This window comes from Abramis brama, assembly GCF_963993115.1.
Source record: "Abramis brama genome assembly, chromosome: 25".
Classification (NCBI taxonomy): domain Eukaryota; kingdom Metazoa; phylum Chordata; class Actinopteri; order Cypriniformes; family Leuciscidae; genus Abramis; species Abramis brama.
Window position 1 is genome coordinate 17181092 of NC_139987.1, and position 14477 is coordinate 17195568.

The 14477-nt window shown below is 38.7% G+C and overlaps 1 protein-coding gene across 1 annotated transcript in view; it reads right to left on the reverse strand.

Moving 5' to 3' along the window:
• Positions 1 to 9539: 9539 nt before the first annotated feature.
• Positions 9540 to 14477, reverse strand: part of uvrag (UV radiation resistance associated gene) — a 105189-nt gene continuing 100251 nt past the window's right edge. The window contains exon 15 of the mRNA XM_084105175.1: positions 9540 to 10513. Within this exon, the coding sequence (XP_083961301.1) occupies positions 9796 to 10513 (718 nt within the window). The 3' untranslated portion in view covers positions 9540 to 9795. The remainder of the gene's footprint in view (positions 10514 to 14477) is intronic.

Consider the following 14477-nt stretch of genomic DNA (forward strand, 5'->3'; position numbering starts at 1 on the left):
TGTCAGTTACGTCATCGGCACCTGCTTAAAGGTAATTATAGAAAACCACATAGTGTAAAAGTGTTAATTTAACACAAAATGTGAACTTGAGCTTGTCAGGGTGTAATCGAGTTGACGTCAGTCTCAGGCCATTGTGTCCAAAGCGCTCGTTTCCAGCAGAGGTCGCGGAGCAGCGGTCATGGTCACCTGACTGTTATTCTTTTTGGAGCTTACGTGCCCCAAATCGGTCCAATTTAAATACTGATATTGATCCAGTAATATCCGTTCCACTCAAATGCATTTCAAGAGGCCAAACATGAGACCGCAGAGAGACAGAGAGAACAAGCAAAGTTCAGTCTCATTAAGGCTTTTGAATAAAAACATGATGTGTTTTTTAAGCAATGAGGCTTAACTGCGTAACACATCCAGCATGCCAAGAGCTTTCGAGAAGTGATTTGTTCTTTTGGGAGCCGTAACGGCGGTGACAGCAGATTGGATGGAGTCTTCAATGAGACTAGACTTTGAGGCACTTAGATGCTAACTAGTCAAATATATTAATAGATTGCAGCATGCAGATGTGGAGTCATAAAATTAGCAGATGCACCATAAGAAAATGTATTGTTTCAAAAATCAAGCATCTACTGCCAACATTATTTTTCATGTCCAACATGTCTGACTTCGTGTTCTTGGTTATTTGGCTTGGCTAATGACACAGGGATAACCAACATAACGAGCCTGTAAAACAAGCAATTTAAAGGGTTAGTTCACCCAAAAAGGAAAATTCTGTCATTAATTACTGACCCTCATGTCGTTCCAAATCAATAAGACTTTAGTTCATCTTGGCACACAAATGAACGTCTGTCTAGCTTTCTGTCCCTCCATTGACAGCTACGCAACTACCACTTTGATAATTCAAAAAGTTCATAAAGAGATCATAAAACGAATCCAAATGAATTTAGCGGTTTAGTCCAAATTTTCTGAAGAGACTCGATCGCTTTATATGATGAACAGATTTAGATTTAGCCTTTTATTCACACATAAACATCCATCAGCTCACACATCAGTTGTGGTAAACGGAAGCTCAAGCATGTTCGTTTGACGTGTGAGAACCAAAGAGGTTAATTCTCGTGTTACGCAGCACGTTTGAGCTTCAGCAAGAACCAATGAGATTCATTCTCGTGTTATGCAGCACATTTGAGCTTCAGCAAGTGGTTTCTTCTTGTGCGTGAAGCAGGTTCGGTTGAGCTTCTGTTTATGTTTGCTGATCAATGTTTATATGTGAATAAAACCCTAAATTAAAACTGTTCATCATATAAAGCGATTGTGGATTCGAACTCAACCGCTCGATTCTTACTGATTAGTTTTACAAACTTTTTGAAGCGTCAAAGTGTTACAGTAGCTGTGTAGCTGTCAATGGAAGGACAGAAATCTCTCCGATTTCATCAAAAACAATCTTAATTTGTGTTACGAAGATGAACAAAACGATATGAAGGGTGAGTAATTAATTACAGAATTTTCATTTTTGGGTGAACAATCCTTTTAAGTCACAGATATTGAAATAGCTTTTTTTTTTATTTACATCAAAACATATTAGACCAACAATATTCATCCAAATGTTGTCCCAATTATCCTAACAGAGCTGTCATTCATTTTCAGCTTGCATTGCAACATGAAAAATTAAATCCAAAATTCAGCTGATTCGACAGCTATGATAACAAAATAAAATAAAACTGAGTGTTAATTACAGCTGAATTTTTTATTTACGTACCAAAACGAGACAACATACGAGACGAGCGCGTTGTAAACCACCTTGTTGAACTGCATTAGCATGAAAAATTATGCAATACAACTTTCCGTCAAAAAGTAAGATAAATTAAATTAATTAATAAAAAATTATATTCGATAAATATTTAATAATAAAAATTAAATATAGGCCTGTTAATATTGTTAACATTAAATAAATATATATTTTTTAGACTTTACATCAAGTGCCATATAACACTATATAAAAGATTACAATGATTAGACATTTTTGTTGCCTTGAATTTGGTTGAGACACTTTGCAGTTAGCGAATGAGCAAATTCAAATTAGCTAAACGAAGTAGCATTAATAATGACAATTATTAACACAAAAATCTTAAAGCACCCTGCTACTTTGAATTTGAAACTTCTCAACAATTCCCTTTTCACACCACACTCCCATCATGTAGAGGTGTTATGGGGAGTCTGTTGTAGAGGGTTATTGTTCAGTTGTAATCCAAATATAGGTTTTAACAGTATCGTGCACAGGCTGAGCATGCAGTGTGTCTCTGAGGCCATTGGGTGCTGGATGCTTTTGTGAGGTGCTGTTGATGAGGAACAGAAAAGCAGACGCACACACTGACTGGAATGATTTCACTGCAACACACGAATGAGCTGTATTAACCAGGGGGTCAATCCAGCGCTTGAATTCCGTACCACCCCCGGGAGCCACCATTGGCTAACAAGCCTTCACCTGCTGTTAGCATCCCATTGACTCCCATTCATTTTGGCGTCACTTTGACAGCGAATAACTTTACATCTGAGGCGTTTAAAGACTCCATTTGTCCAATGTTTATTTCTAAAGAAACACGACAATGTATAAAAGGCTCCATTACCTTGTATCTTACGTTATGGCCCCGTAGAAACAGTTTTTGTAAAAGTAGGCTAACGATTGCGTCATAACCACGTGACTCTCTGGAAATTACCGTATAGACAGGAAGAGAAGCTCGCAGTCAATCGGAGGGACGTGGAGGCATAAAGTCCGATAAAGTCAAGGGAGAAGCCCATAGAGAGTTGCTCCTGCTCCTAGTTCATGGACAGCTCCTACTCACGCTCTCCGTTTCTGTAAGATTCGGAAGGGAATGATTCAGATTTCTATTGGCACAGCTACTAGAAGACTTACAACTGTCAGACAGGCTGCTCGCGTCACATCCACACCATCAAGCTCAGTTTGAGTCTGCGCAGTACACTCAGCCATCAGGAAGTGAGTGCTTCTAATGTGCTTCACTTTTCTCCGTTGAAGTCTATGGTGTCGCTGTGTCCAGTTTATATACTGTCTATGGAATTAACATACAGTGGATCAAGAACGCATTCAACAAGAAAGAGCTACACTGCGTTAACATGGCAGTCTCTAGGTCTTTTCACACCAAATTTGTTGCAACCAAACAACATGGAGATATAAAATTCACACTGTCAGATACCAAGTTTTGTCTTTTTCTGAAAGTTTAGATGGCAAAAGAAGTTAAAGGGTTAATTCACCCAAAAGTGACGAGAATACTTTTTGTGTGCAAAAAACAACAAAAATAACGACTTTATTCAACAATTTCTTCTCTTCCGTGTGAGTTCTGAGTTCTGACGTAGATCCTTGAAGCACTGCACTGCGTTTACAACGTGAACAACGTCAGAGACTGACACGGAAGAGAAGAAATTGTTGAATAAAGTCGTTATTTTTGTGGGGGTTTGCGCACAAAAAGTAATTCTCGTCACTTCATAACATTAAGGTTGAACCACTGTAGTCACATGGACTATTTTAACAATGTCTTTACTACCTTTATGGGCCTTGAAAGTGGTAATACCATTGCAGACTATGGGGGGATCAGAAAGCTCCCGGATTTCATCAAAAATATCTTCATTTGTGTTCCGAAGATGAACCCGTCTTACAGTTTTGGAATGACATGAGGGTGAGTAATTAATGACAGCATTTTCATTTTTGGGTGAACTAACCCTTTAAGCTAAACAACAAAAATGAGCTTCATAATGTCTTTTGCAATGGTTTGTTTTATATAGAGTATAGTTTTTGCATGTTGCACTTTGTATTCTGATTTTGTGTGAAAAGGATTTTATTTGATCAAAATCTACAGTTTAGCGTATTCAGCGCGGAAATGTATGCAAAAAATATATATTGAATCTCAAGCATGACTGTGCCCATTTTTCAAAAAGAAATGAACATAGCCTCAAACAGGAGTCGAACCAGACTCTGTCAGTTTCAGCTGTGCCAAATCAGTGACACTCTTATGACTGCATGAAAAGTTCAAGAAGTTTTCTAATGCGGTCTCCCTATCCCATAATAATACATCAGACACATTCACACATTCCAGCAATTCTGTTGCCGTGGCGGTGCCGTCACCTGCTTCCCTGCTGCCTCTAAGATGGGGTGACGTGATTTTCCAGCGAAGCCAACTGCTGGATCTGCCTTCAATCCCAGAATTCCTCACACCTGCAGTGGATTAGCTATCCAGAAGGACAGGGACGAGTCTGAAAGAGTCTTCATTTCACAGCTACTCTGTCTTGGGAGACAGAACACTGTTTATCTGTGGTCGTGTTCACATCAGGCGTCTCCTGCAGAGCGATTTATTAAAGTAGCAGCACTCTGTGAGAACAACAGCACCAAATGATTATATCTGCCACAGAATCACACATAATAAATTATTTATAGGGCTTTAACAGAATTTAAAAAATGTAATCAATTGACAGACCCTATAAATTCTATATTGTGTTAAAATATACTACATACAAATATATGAAATAAATATATACATATACATATACATTACATTTACATTTATTAATTTTATACAAAGCGACTTTCAAATGAGAATAGAAGCAGTTAAGCTAACAGTAGGACAACAATATGCAAGTGCTATGACCCTTCCCAGTTTAATCTAACGCAGTACAGTACATGTACTTTTATATAAATAGATATGTAATAGAAGAGAAAATGTTAGTATTAATGGATCAAGTGTTGGCGAAAATTATGTGTCTTCAGCCGTTTCTTGAAAATGGCTACGGACTCAGCATCTCGAGTTGAGTTGAGCAGATCATTCCACCAGCAGAGAACAGTCAAGGTAAAGGTCTGAGAAAGAGATTTTGTGCCTCTTTGAGATGGCACCACAAGATGACGTTCGCTTGCAGAGCGCAAGTTTCTGGATGGCACGCAAGTCTGAAGTAATGAGTTTAGGTAAAAGGGAGCAGAGCCAGTGGTTGTTCTGTAGGCAAACATACACATACACTATATATACAGTGAGGAAAATAAGTATTTGAACACCCTGCTATTTTGCAAGTTCTCCCACTTAGAAATCATGGAGGGGTCTGAAATTGTCATCGTAGGTGCATGTCCACTGTGAGAGACATAATAAAATAAAAAAAATCCAGAAATCACAATGTATGATTTTTTAACTATTTATTTGTATGATACAGCTGAGAAAATCAATGTTAATATTTGGTACAGTAGCCTTTGTTTGCAATTACAGAGGTCAAACGTTTCCTGTAGTTTTTCACCAGGTTTGCACACACTGCAGGAGGGATTTTGGCCCACTCCTCCACACAGATCTTCTCTAGATCAGTCAGGTTTCTGGGCTGTCGCTGAGAAACATGGAGTTTGAGCTCCCTCCAAAGATTCTCTATTGGGTTTAGGTCTGGAGACTGGCTAGGCCACGCCAGAACCTTGATATGCTTCTTACAGAGCCACTCCTTGGTTATCCTGGCTGTGTGCTTCGGGTCATTGTCATGTTGGAAGATCCAGCCTCGACCCATCTTCAATGCTCTAACTGAGGGAAGGAGGTTGTTCCCCAAAATCTCGCAATGCATGGCCCCGGTCATCCTCTCCTTAATACAGTGCAGTCGCCCTGTCCCATGTGCAGAAAAACACCCCCAAAGCATGATGCTACCACCCCCATGCTGTGTTCTTGGGATGGTACTCATCATTCTTCTTCCTCCAAACACGTTTAGTGGAATTATGACCAAAAAGTTCTATTTTGGTCTCATCTGACCACATGACTTTCTCCCATGACTCCTCTGGATCATCCAAATGGTCATTGGCAAACTTAAGACGGGCCTTGACATGTGCTGGGTTAAGCAGGGGAACCTTCCGTGCCATGCATGATTTCAAAACCATGACGTCTTAGTGTATTACCAACAGTAACCTTGGAAACGGTGGTCCCAGCTCTTTTCAGGTCATTGACCAGCTCCTCCCGTGTAGTTCTGGGCTGATTTCTCACCTTTCTTAGGATCATTGAGACCCCACGAGGTGAGATCTTGCATGGAGCCCCAGTCCGAGGGAGATTGACAGTCATGTTTAGCTTCTTCCATTTTCTAATGATTGCTCCAACAGTGGACCTTTTTTCACCAAGCTGCTTGGCAATTTCCCCGTAGCCCTTTCCAGCCTTGTGGAGGTGTACAATTTTGTCTCTAGTGTCTTTGGACAGCTCTTTGGTCTTGGCCATGTTAGTAGTTGGATTCTTACTGATTGTATGGGGTGGACAGGTGTCTTTATGCAGCTAATGACCTCAAACAGGTGCATCTAATTTAGGATAATAAACGGAGTGGAGGTGGACATTTTAAAGGCAGACTAACAGGTCTTTGAGGGTCAGAATTCTAGCTGATAGACAGGTGTTTAAATACTTATTTGCAGCTGTATCATACAAATAAATAGTTAAAAAATCATATATTGTGATTTCTGGATTTTTTTTTTAGATTATGTCTCTCACAGTGGACATGCACCTACGATGACAATTTCAGACCCCTCCATGATTTCCAAGTGGGAGAACTTGCAAAATAGCAGGGTGTTCAAATACTTATTTTCCTCACTGTACATATATTACACACACATGCATACTGTATATATATATTTTTTTAGTCATGACAACTCTCAGGAGTGAATATTTTTTAACCAGCATTTACTGGCACATGGCATAGAATGTACAAATGCTTGATTTTTCCGGACGAGATCTGCTGAGCAAATACAATGATTTGTTCAGCTTAGTTAAAATAACATAAATAAAGGACATGCTGCTGCAAGAAAATATATAAGAATCTCCTGTAGCAGATCTCTACAGGTGGCGCTGGGGGGGAGGAGGGGTAAACAGAAATTTTCATAATCGCGCAGAAGGGCAACCACAGGCTAGGGTACGAAATATATTATTACATGGATTAGGAAGTACATCTGATTGGTTAATGCCATAGCGTTAGAAGAACCAATCTGTGCCAAGTTCACTCTGTGATTTAACAGCTTGTAGAACCACCTTTAGCAGCAATAGCTTGAAGTTATCATTTTCTGTATGACGTTATTAGTCTCTCACATCGTTGTTAATGGATTTTAGCCCACTCTTCTTTGCAACATTGCTTCAGTTCATTGAGGTTTGTGGGCATCTATTTATGCACAGCTCTCTTAAGTTCCCGCCATATATAGACCAGATTTAGAGACAAAAAGAGGTGAGAAGAAAAGAATGAAAAACTTGAACTGCTCAAAGTCATATCATTTAACTGGTCTTTAATAAAACACCTTTCATACAAAAGTATATGTACAGTGTCACAGCAATTTATGGAAACAAATTTCTTTGTATTTGTCTTAAATACATCACGTATCAACAGTCATTCAAAGAAAATCTAAAAGAGACAGGAAATCAACCAAGGGTTTCAGGCCAGGATGAAATTATGTAAAAGTCAACCATTACTAGTCCTTCCTGACAACTTAGTCCTTTTCTTAAGAGTGTTTATTACATTCATGATGTGATTCTTATGGAAGAGGACTCTTGTGTATACCTGAAAAGCAGATTAGAATAAAGGACACCAAATTATAAATATAAGAATTAAATACTGCTTCGGGAAAAACACACACACAAATGGCTTTTAAAAGTTGTGCAGATGGATGAATATTGTTTATAGAGGAAATTACATTGAAGAGTAGTGTGCAAGACAAAACAATGAGGAATAATGCCATAATCGAGACAAAACTGCAGTGAATACAGAGGAACGGCCATCCTGCTCCTCTTTAACAGTATGCAGTGCACATCATTTGTATTTTGGTTTTTCTAATAGCTGAATAACTGTATACAGTGGGAAAGATCATTGACATTAAAGCACCTTCAAGGAAAAAGTTCGTTTTAGAATAAAGGTCTCGCAACCATGAAGGTTTTGCCTAAACTGTTGTTTAAGCCCATGGTAATCTAGATCTTTTACACCATGTCTATTCTGAAAGTGACTGATGTCGCATGTGTCCACATAGGTATGCCATTTTACTTTGTATAGGTTATTTTTAGAAGAACAAAACAATTTTAGACATATTGTTACAACTGCTTATTTATATGTTTAAAAACCAAAAGGTGATTTAAAATAATTCATGAAATTGATTTATTTAGATTAAACAGATGGGAAACAAAGCTGGAGTGGCTGTACAGCAAAAAAAAAAAAAAAAAAGACACGGGCAAAAGCCTGTAACAAAAATATTTTGCAAAAAAAAAAAACAATTGAGAATTGGGTGCAAAAATAAAAACGGACCATCAACAATGCGACACAATGAACACTTCAAGTGTAGACAGATTTGTTGGTTACAATAGGAGCTATTGAGATTTGTTAGGTGGTGATGTGCCACTCACATCCAGTGTTGACAACATCAAACTGTGTGTGAAGCACAGCTGTCAGGATTTTATAATTCTGGGTGAATAAATCAGAGAGAATACAAGGTCTCGCAACGGTCAGACTGGGAAAAAAACTGAGATTGCGCAATATGTGCGTGCATGTTTTTCATCTTCTTGAGGCAGGACTCGGGTGTGCAGCATGAGAAAGGGTGTCATTGGTACACGGGCATTCCTCGCCCTTTCCGCCCACCCTGACCAACAGCCATTCCTGATGGTATATATCAGGGTTTGCTCTCAGGTTGATCCGGGTGGACCAAAGCTCCCGCTGTAACACTGCGTGGCATTTAAAGGGATAGTTCACCCAAAAATGAAAATTCTGTCATAATTTAATCACCATCATGATGTTCCATACCTGCATTTTCTTCTTTGGAACACAAAAGAAGACATTCTGAAAAGTGATTTTTAACTTTTAAAAAATGTTTTAATATTAGCATGCTGATCAATATTAGCTTGAGCACAAGGATATAGGGAAAAAACTCAATCTAGACCATTTATAGTTTGAATTATTTTTTAATCTCTACATTAATTGCCTCAGGCCACATTCAAGCTGTTGTTTTTTGCGACCCGTTCAAAATGAATATATAATAGTGATAATCAATATTGCCATTTAAACCTTTTTATTTTATTAAATTAAATTGTACAAATTAAACAAACTAGTAAAGGAATATACTTGAGTACGGAGCCCCGCACATGACATGTGGGGGAAAAAATATGTATACCGTGGCAACGAATTAACGATTCATTGCCATGATTTATTAATAATAATTATTATTATTTTATTTTACTAAATACTATATAAAAAATACTGTTTACTAATTTTCATGGCTTTCCTAAATTCTGTGCTCAGACAATTTTGTTCTGTGTCAAATGAATCAAATTTGCAACACTGATCAAACACTGGGTCCAAAAACACCATTGGATGAATCCAGTTGACTTTTATTGTATGGTCCAAAATAGTTCTTCTAAATAATTTTTTTGTGTTCTACAGAGGAATGAAAGTCACACAGGTTTGGAACAACATTAGGGTGAATAAATGATGACAGAATTTTCATTTTTGGTTGAACTATCTCATTAAGACTGCGCATCCATTCACCCAGAAAGACGTCCAGCACGCATTTCAACCACAAACATTCTCTTTATTTCACTTTAAAGGATTATAGAAATGCTTTGAGAAGTGCAAATTGGTCAATATTCCAGATATTTCCTAATAATATTAATGATTATTATAACAATATTATTAATAATATATTTCTTTATGTAATGTCTATACTTGTTGCAGTCAGGGTGAAATATTACGCAGGCTCAGCCTTGTGTCACCAACCAACTTGGACACCCGTCACTCTCTGACCCGTTTTTTCCAGGGCCACGTCCCGTATCCCAGTTATTTTTCAGAGTTCTTCCGAGGCCGTCGGAAGCTAGACATGTTCTCTAGTGCATAGATGCGCCGCGAGACCTCCTCGATCCCGGCGGCGTCGAACTCTCCCAAAACCTGTTCGTCGCACTCGACTGCGATGGCGTGCTCCACGGGGATGCATGGGTAATCGTCCAGTCTGGCGCCGCCTCCCAATCCCAACCCTAATCCTAGTCCCAATCCCAGCCCCGTGGCTTCAGTGCCCATAATCTCCTCCGCCTGCTCTACGGAGCAGCACAGCTCACTTCCGCTCGCAACACCCAATCCCATACCCCCGCTGGGCACGGCCGAGCCGTTCATGGCCCCTGCGTGCTGAGGTGAGGAGTCAGACAGTAATGTACTGGCTATGTCTGTAGGTACTTCCAGAGGTTTCTCCGTAAGTGCCTCGGGAACAGTCTCTCCATCCCCATGTGTTTCTACAGTCTTACCTACTTCAACGCTCGCAATCTCCGTGGACGGCGCTGATGGAATCTCCGGAGTGGTCATGGGATCAGGTTGTGCCATAGTGGTGTTGTAACTAGGCGGAGGGGTTCGGTATTTCTGTTTATCCGCATCCGAGCCAGACCGCTTCTGGACGTCCCGTTCAGGGGAACTGGAGAGGGTTGGAAATCCCACTTCGGATGCGGTGGAAACGCTGAGATGAGACTTCAGAGGGACGGGGATGGACATGGAGACATGGTGCCTGTCACTGAGAGAAGAACAGAAACAGAGGCATACAGTTATGATTTTCCATCACCTTTAATTCGCTTCAGAATCGGGAGAGCAAGAAATCGAGAGATGGGAAAGAAACTCAAGAGTGTGAAGATGCTGATGTCAGTGGAGCTCTTTGTTGCTGATGGATCATCCCATAATTCATTTATACACATCCAGAGCCTGGGAGAGCTCAGCAAGAGTCTCTGATCCTCAACCTCACACACACACTCAAACAAATACACTCGCACCCCCCTAAAACACACACAGCTGTTGGACTACATACATCATCTGAAATATGACGTCTAGAAAGTAAAACAATTGTATAAGATTAGTCATCCTTCACAAGCTTTCACAGAGAGCTGAAACAAGCTGCAAAGTTATAGAAGCAGCACCATGCACATGCAAAAACTGTCTCGTTATCTGATATTAACAAAAAAAAGAATAGCATGTCAGGCTCAAGGTAAAATACCCCATAGATACATTCAAATGTTTTACATTGATAATGTTACAAATATTTATTTTTAAATAATGATTTTGCATTCATCAAAGAATCCTGAAAAAATGCATTATATTTTTTACAAGAATATTAAGCAGCAAATCTGTTTTTAACTTTGATGATAATAAGAAATGTTTCTTGACCACCAAATCAGCATATTAGAGTGAGTTCTGAAGGATCATGTGACACTGAAGACTGGAGTAATGATGCTGAAAAATAATCTTTGTCATCACTGGAATAAATATATTGAATTGTACAAATATTTCACATTGTAACTGTTTTTATTATATTTTTTATCAAATAAATGCAGTCTAACAAAAAAATGTTTTTTTAAAAACTTACTGACCACAAACTTTTGAATGGTAGTGTACCTAAAGTGCCATTTTAAAAATTCACTAACCAGTTAATTTCCTTTATAGTTAAAATGGATAAATGTAGGTAAACTGTTAACACTCACATAAAATGTGAGTCTCACAGTGAAATTCATTTAAATTGACTTTCCATTTGCTTATGAGAAAAAAATATTTTTACACAAAAAATGGATTTAAAAGGTAAAGAAACCACTTTATTTCCGAGATGACAACCACTCATTGAAATGTAACATACTGTTTGAAATGTTTATGGATGTATAGTTATTTCTTTCACATTGTTTTTTTGTTTTGTTTTTCAGTTGTAGGTGATATACAATGTGATCTATTGTCCGTATGTTTTTGTGTCTTCATCACGGCAGTGAGGATATTCACTCAAAGCCGTACAGTATGTGTGGTGGAGAGAGATGAGGTTTTATTCCTGTGTGTCTGGACAGACTGCATTGCTATATGGCAGCTTTAATGTTGTCCAACCGCAACAATGAATTTCATTACCAAGAAACATGCTCCCAAATTCCTCATCAGTTCACTGAAAACAAACATCGAATGGTTGACCATGGCGTGTCGTGTACCGTATATTCGATTTCCCAAATGATTCTTCTTGCACTCAGACCGCTCGGCACGTAATTAGATCCAGTTTTCAGATGTGAAATTGAGAAAGATGTTCCAAATGAAATGTTACTGTGAGCAAAACCATAGCATTTCAAAACAGCAGTCAGATGTATCTGCAAAGCATTAGGGTGGCGTTCAAAAATGTGTCGGCTATGGTCAACTAAAGACAACCTCTGATTGTCGATGAACTCCATCTCTTAGACTAAAATCATTTATATATATGATTACAGATTATAATAAAAAGCTGGTTATTTTAAAATATCTTAAATACTGTCTAACGACTGTGTTATGTATGTGTTATGTAGATATGTAAAACATATGGGCTCCATCTAGCCAAGTGTTTAGACGTCATACCCCCCCTAGCAGGGAAAAATAAAGCATTTTTTGTTTGGAGCAGGAGGCTATTTGTTACACAGTGCTTCCCCTTATAAATGAGTTCCTCTAAACATGTGTCAAACCGCAACCCTTAATCAAGAGCAAGGGGCCGGTGTGTGCTGGTGGATGGTGTGGGGCTAAAGATCGCCTGTGCGGTAGAGTCGGGACAGAAGAAGAGGGGGCTTTTTGCGCTCAAGCATGCCAGACTGATCTCCCAGAACCGTCATAATATTTTTCATGCAGCACATTTTTTTCTATTGGACTTAAACTTGGCTCTTAATATGGGCCAATTAGGCTGTCCCCACCCCTCCCCTCCCCTCCCCTCCCTCCAAGAGCGGAGCATTGGCAGGGAGAAGGGAACGTATCTCAGGGCTTCCTGTGTGAGGACGGGTGGTGGTCCAAGAGCGAACCGGAGGGGCTGTGGAAGAATAACGGCGGCAGAGGTGTGTGTATTATTGTGAAACAGACTCAAACTACCCAGGAGGAATTTGGGAAACCACAAATTCTTCACAGTTGGGTGAGAAGTAAAAATAAATGAAAAAGGATGACGATAAATAAAAAAGATAGTTTGAATAATGTTTGCTTAAGACCTTACACCTCTTCTACAAACATTGCATTAACGGCCCTGCAAATATGTCCGCGTAATAGCATACTAACAAATACATGCAGACATTCAGATAATAATAATCATAAGAGTATAATCATTTTATAATTATAAAAAATTCTATAACTTTATAATTGGCTATTCTAAAAATGTACAATTATATTATGTAATTATAATAATAGAATTGACGATTTTTAATTGACGATTATTTAATTACAATAATATAACTGAAAATTTAATTGTCTACTCTTTTCTTTTATATTGTAATCGAAAATAGTTTTGCAAGTGAGCGGAACAGCGTTCCTTCATTCGCTTGAGGGTGTAACTAGGAAAATGAAATATGACATTTTCTTTTCTTTTTGGATCCGAGAAACTGAGAGAAGCATCTTTTTCAGATTATAGAAGGGCTGGTCTTCATTCAGAGTCAAGCAGCATCGCAAAAATGTCTTTGCGCTAATTTACCTATTGACATAAAATTCAAAATGATGACAGGAATGATCACACATCCTGCATGTTATGGAGATTATAGATTTTATGGAGACTGTTTCCGGAAACTTGGGATGATGGCTAAAGTTGTCATGGCGACCGGGGTCTGCTTTGAGTTCTGTAATCGGAATGCTTTCTTGGCGGGATGGCTGAGAGGATTGTAAAGAATAAAGGAAACTGGAGGAATGCTGATGGAATTATGGAGGGACGCTCCACCAGATGTAAGTACAAACACCTATCAGTATGTTATTCACAGAGACAGCTTCATCCCACTGTGCAAATCTGTCTGGACAGTTCCAAGATTTCTTCACTCTGATTCAATACCTATAACTTTGTTTGTGAGCTGCAACTGAAATAAAATTATATGTTGTAATATATGTATGTATATTTGTGTGTGTGTATATATATATATATTACACACACACACACACACAATGTGTGTGTGTGTGTGTGTATACATTGTATATAAATTTATAATTTTATGTGAGACACCTGTGTTTCAGTGTGTTTCAACCAAGATTGGCTAATTTATAGTTGTGTTTGCACATTAAACTGGCATAAGAGAAGGTACTTTAACATTGAAAGGACCCATATTTCTAAGTGTACCCAGGATTAAGGGATCTCTATGGGTGGACATCCAAAAACATTGTTTGTTATGAATCAGGCCTTCCTTCAAGCTATTTGACAGCCATTTATATCCCGGATTAGCAAAAGTGTGTTGTGAAAATCTATAATAAAACAGTTGCTTGATGAATCATGTTCTAAAATGGATGGAAAAGAATCCACCTATGGTGCCAAGTTACAGAACTTACTGTAGATGGGTGGAGCTTGTGAATTTGGGCCAGATCTATAGGCTAAATTGGGTGGGCGGGTTTAGATTTAAACCAAACAAAAACAAGAAGGGTTGAAAAAGATTTATGGTGTGTTAGTGTTGCACTTTCATCAGAGTTCCAGGAGATTCTTCAGAACTTCCAACCCCACCCTCGAGTTTCCATCCTGGGGTGTTGAGTCACATCAG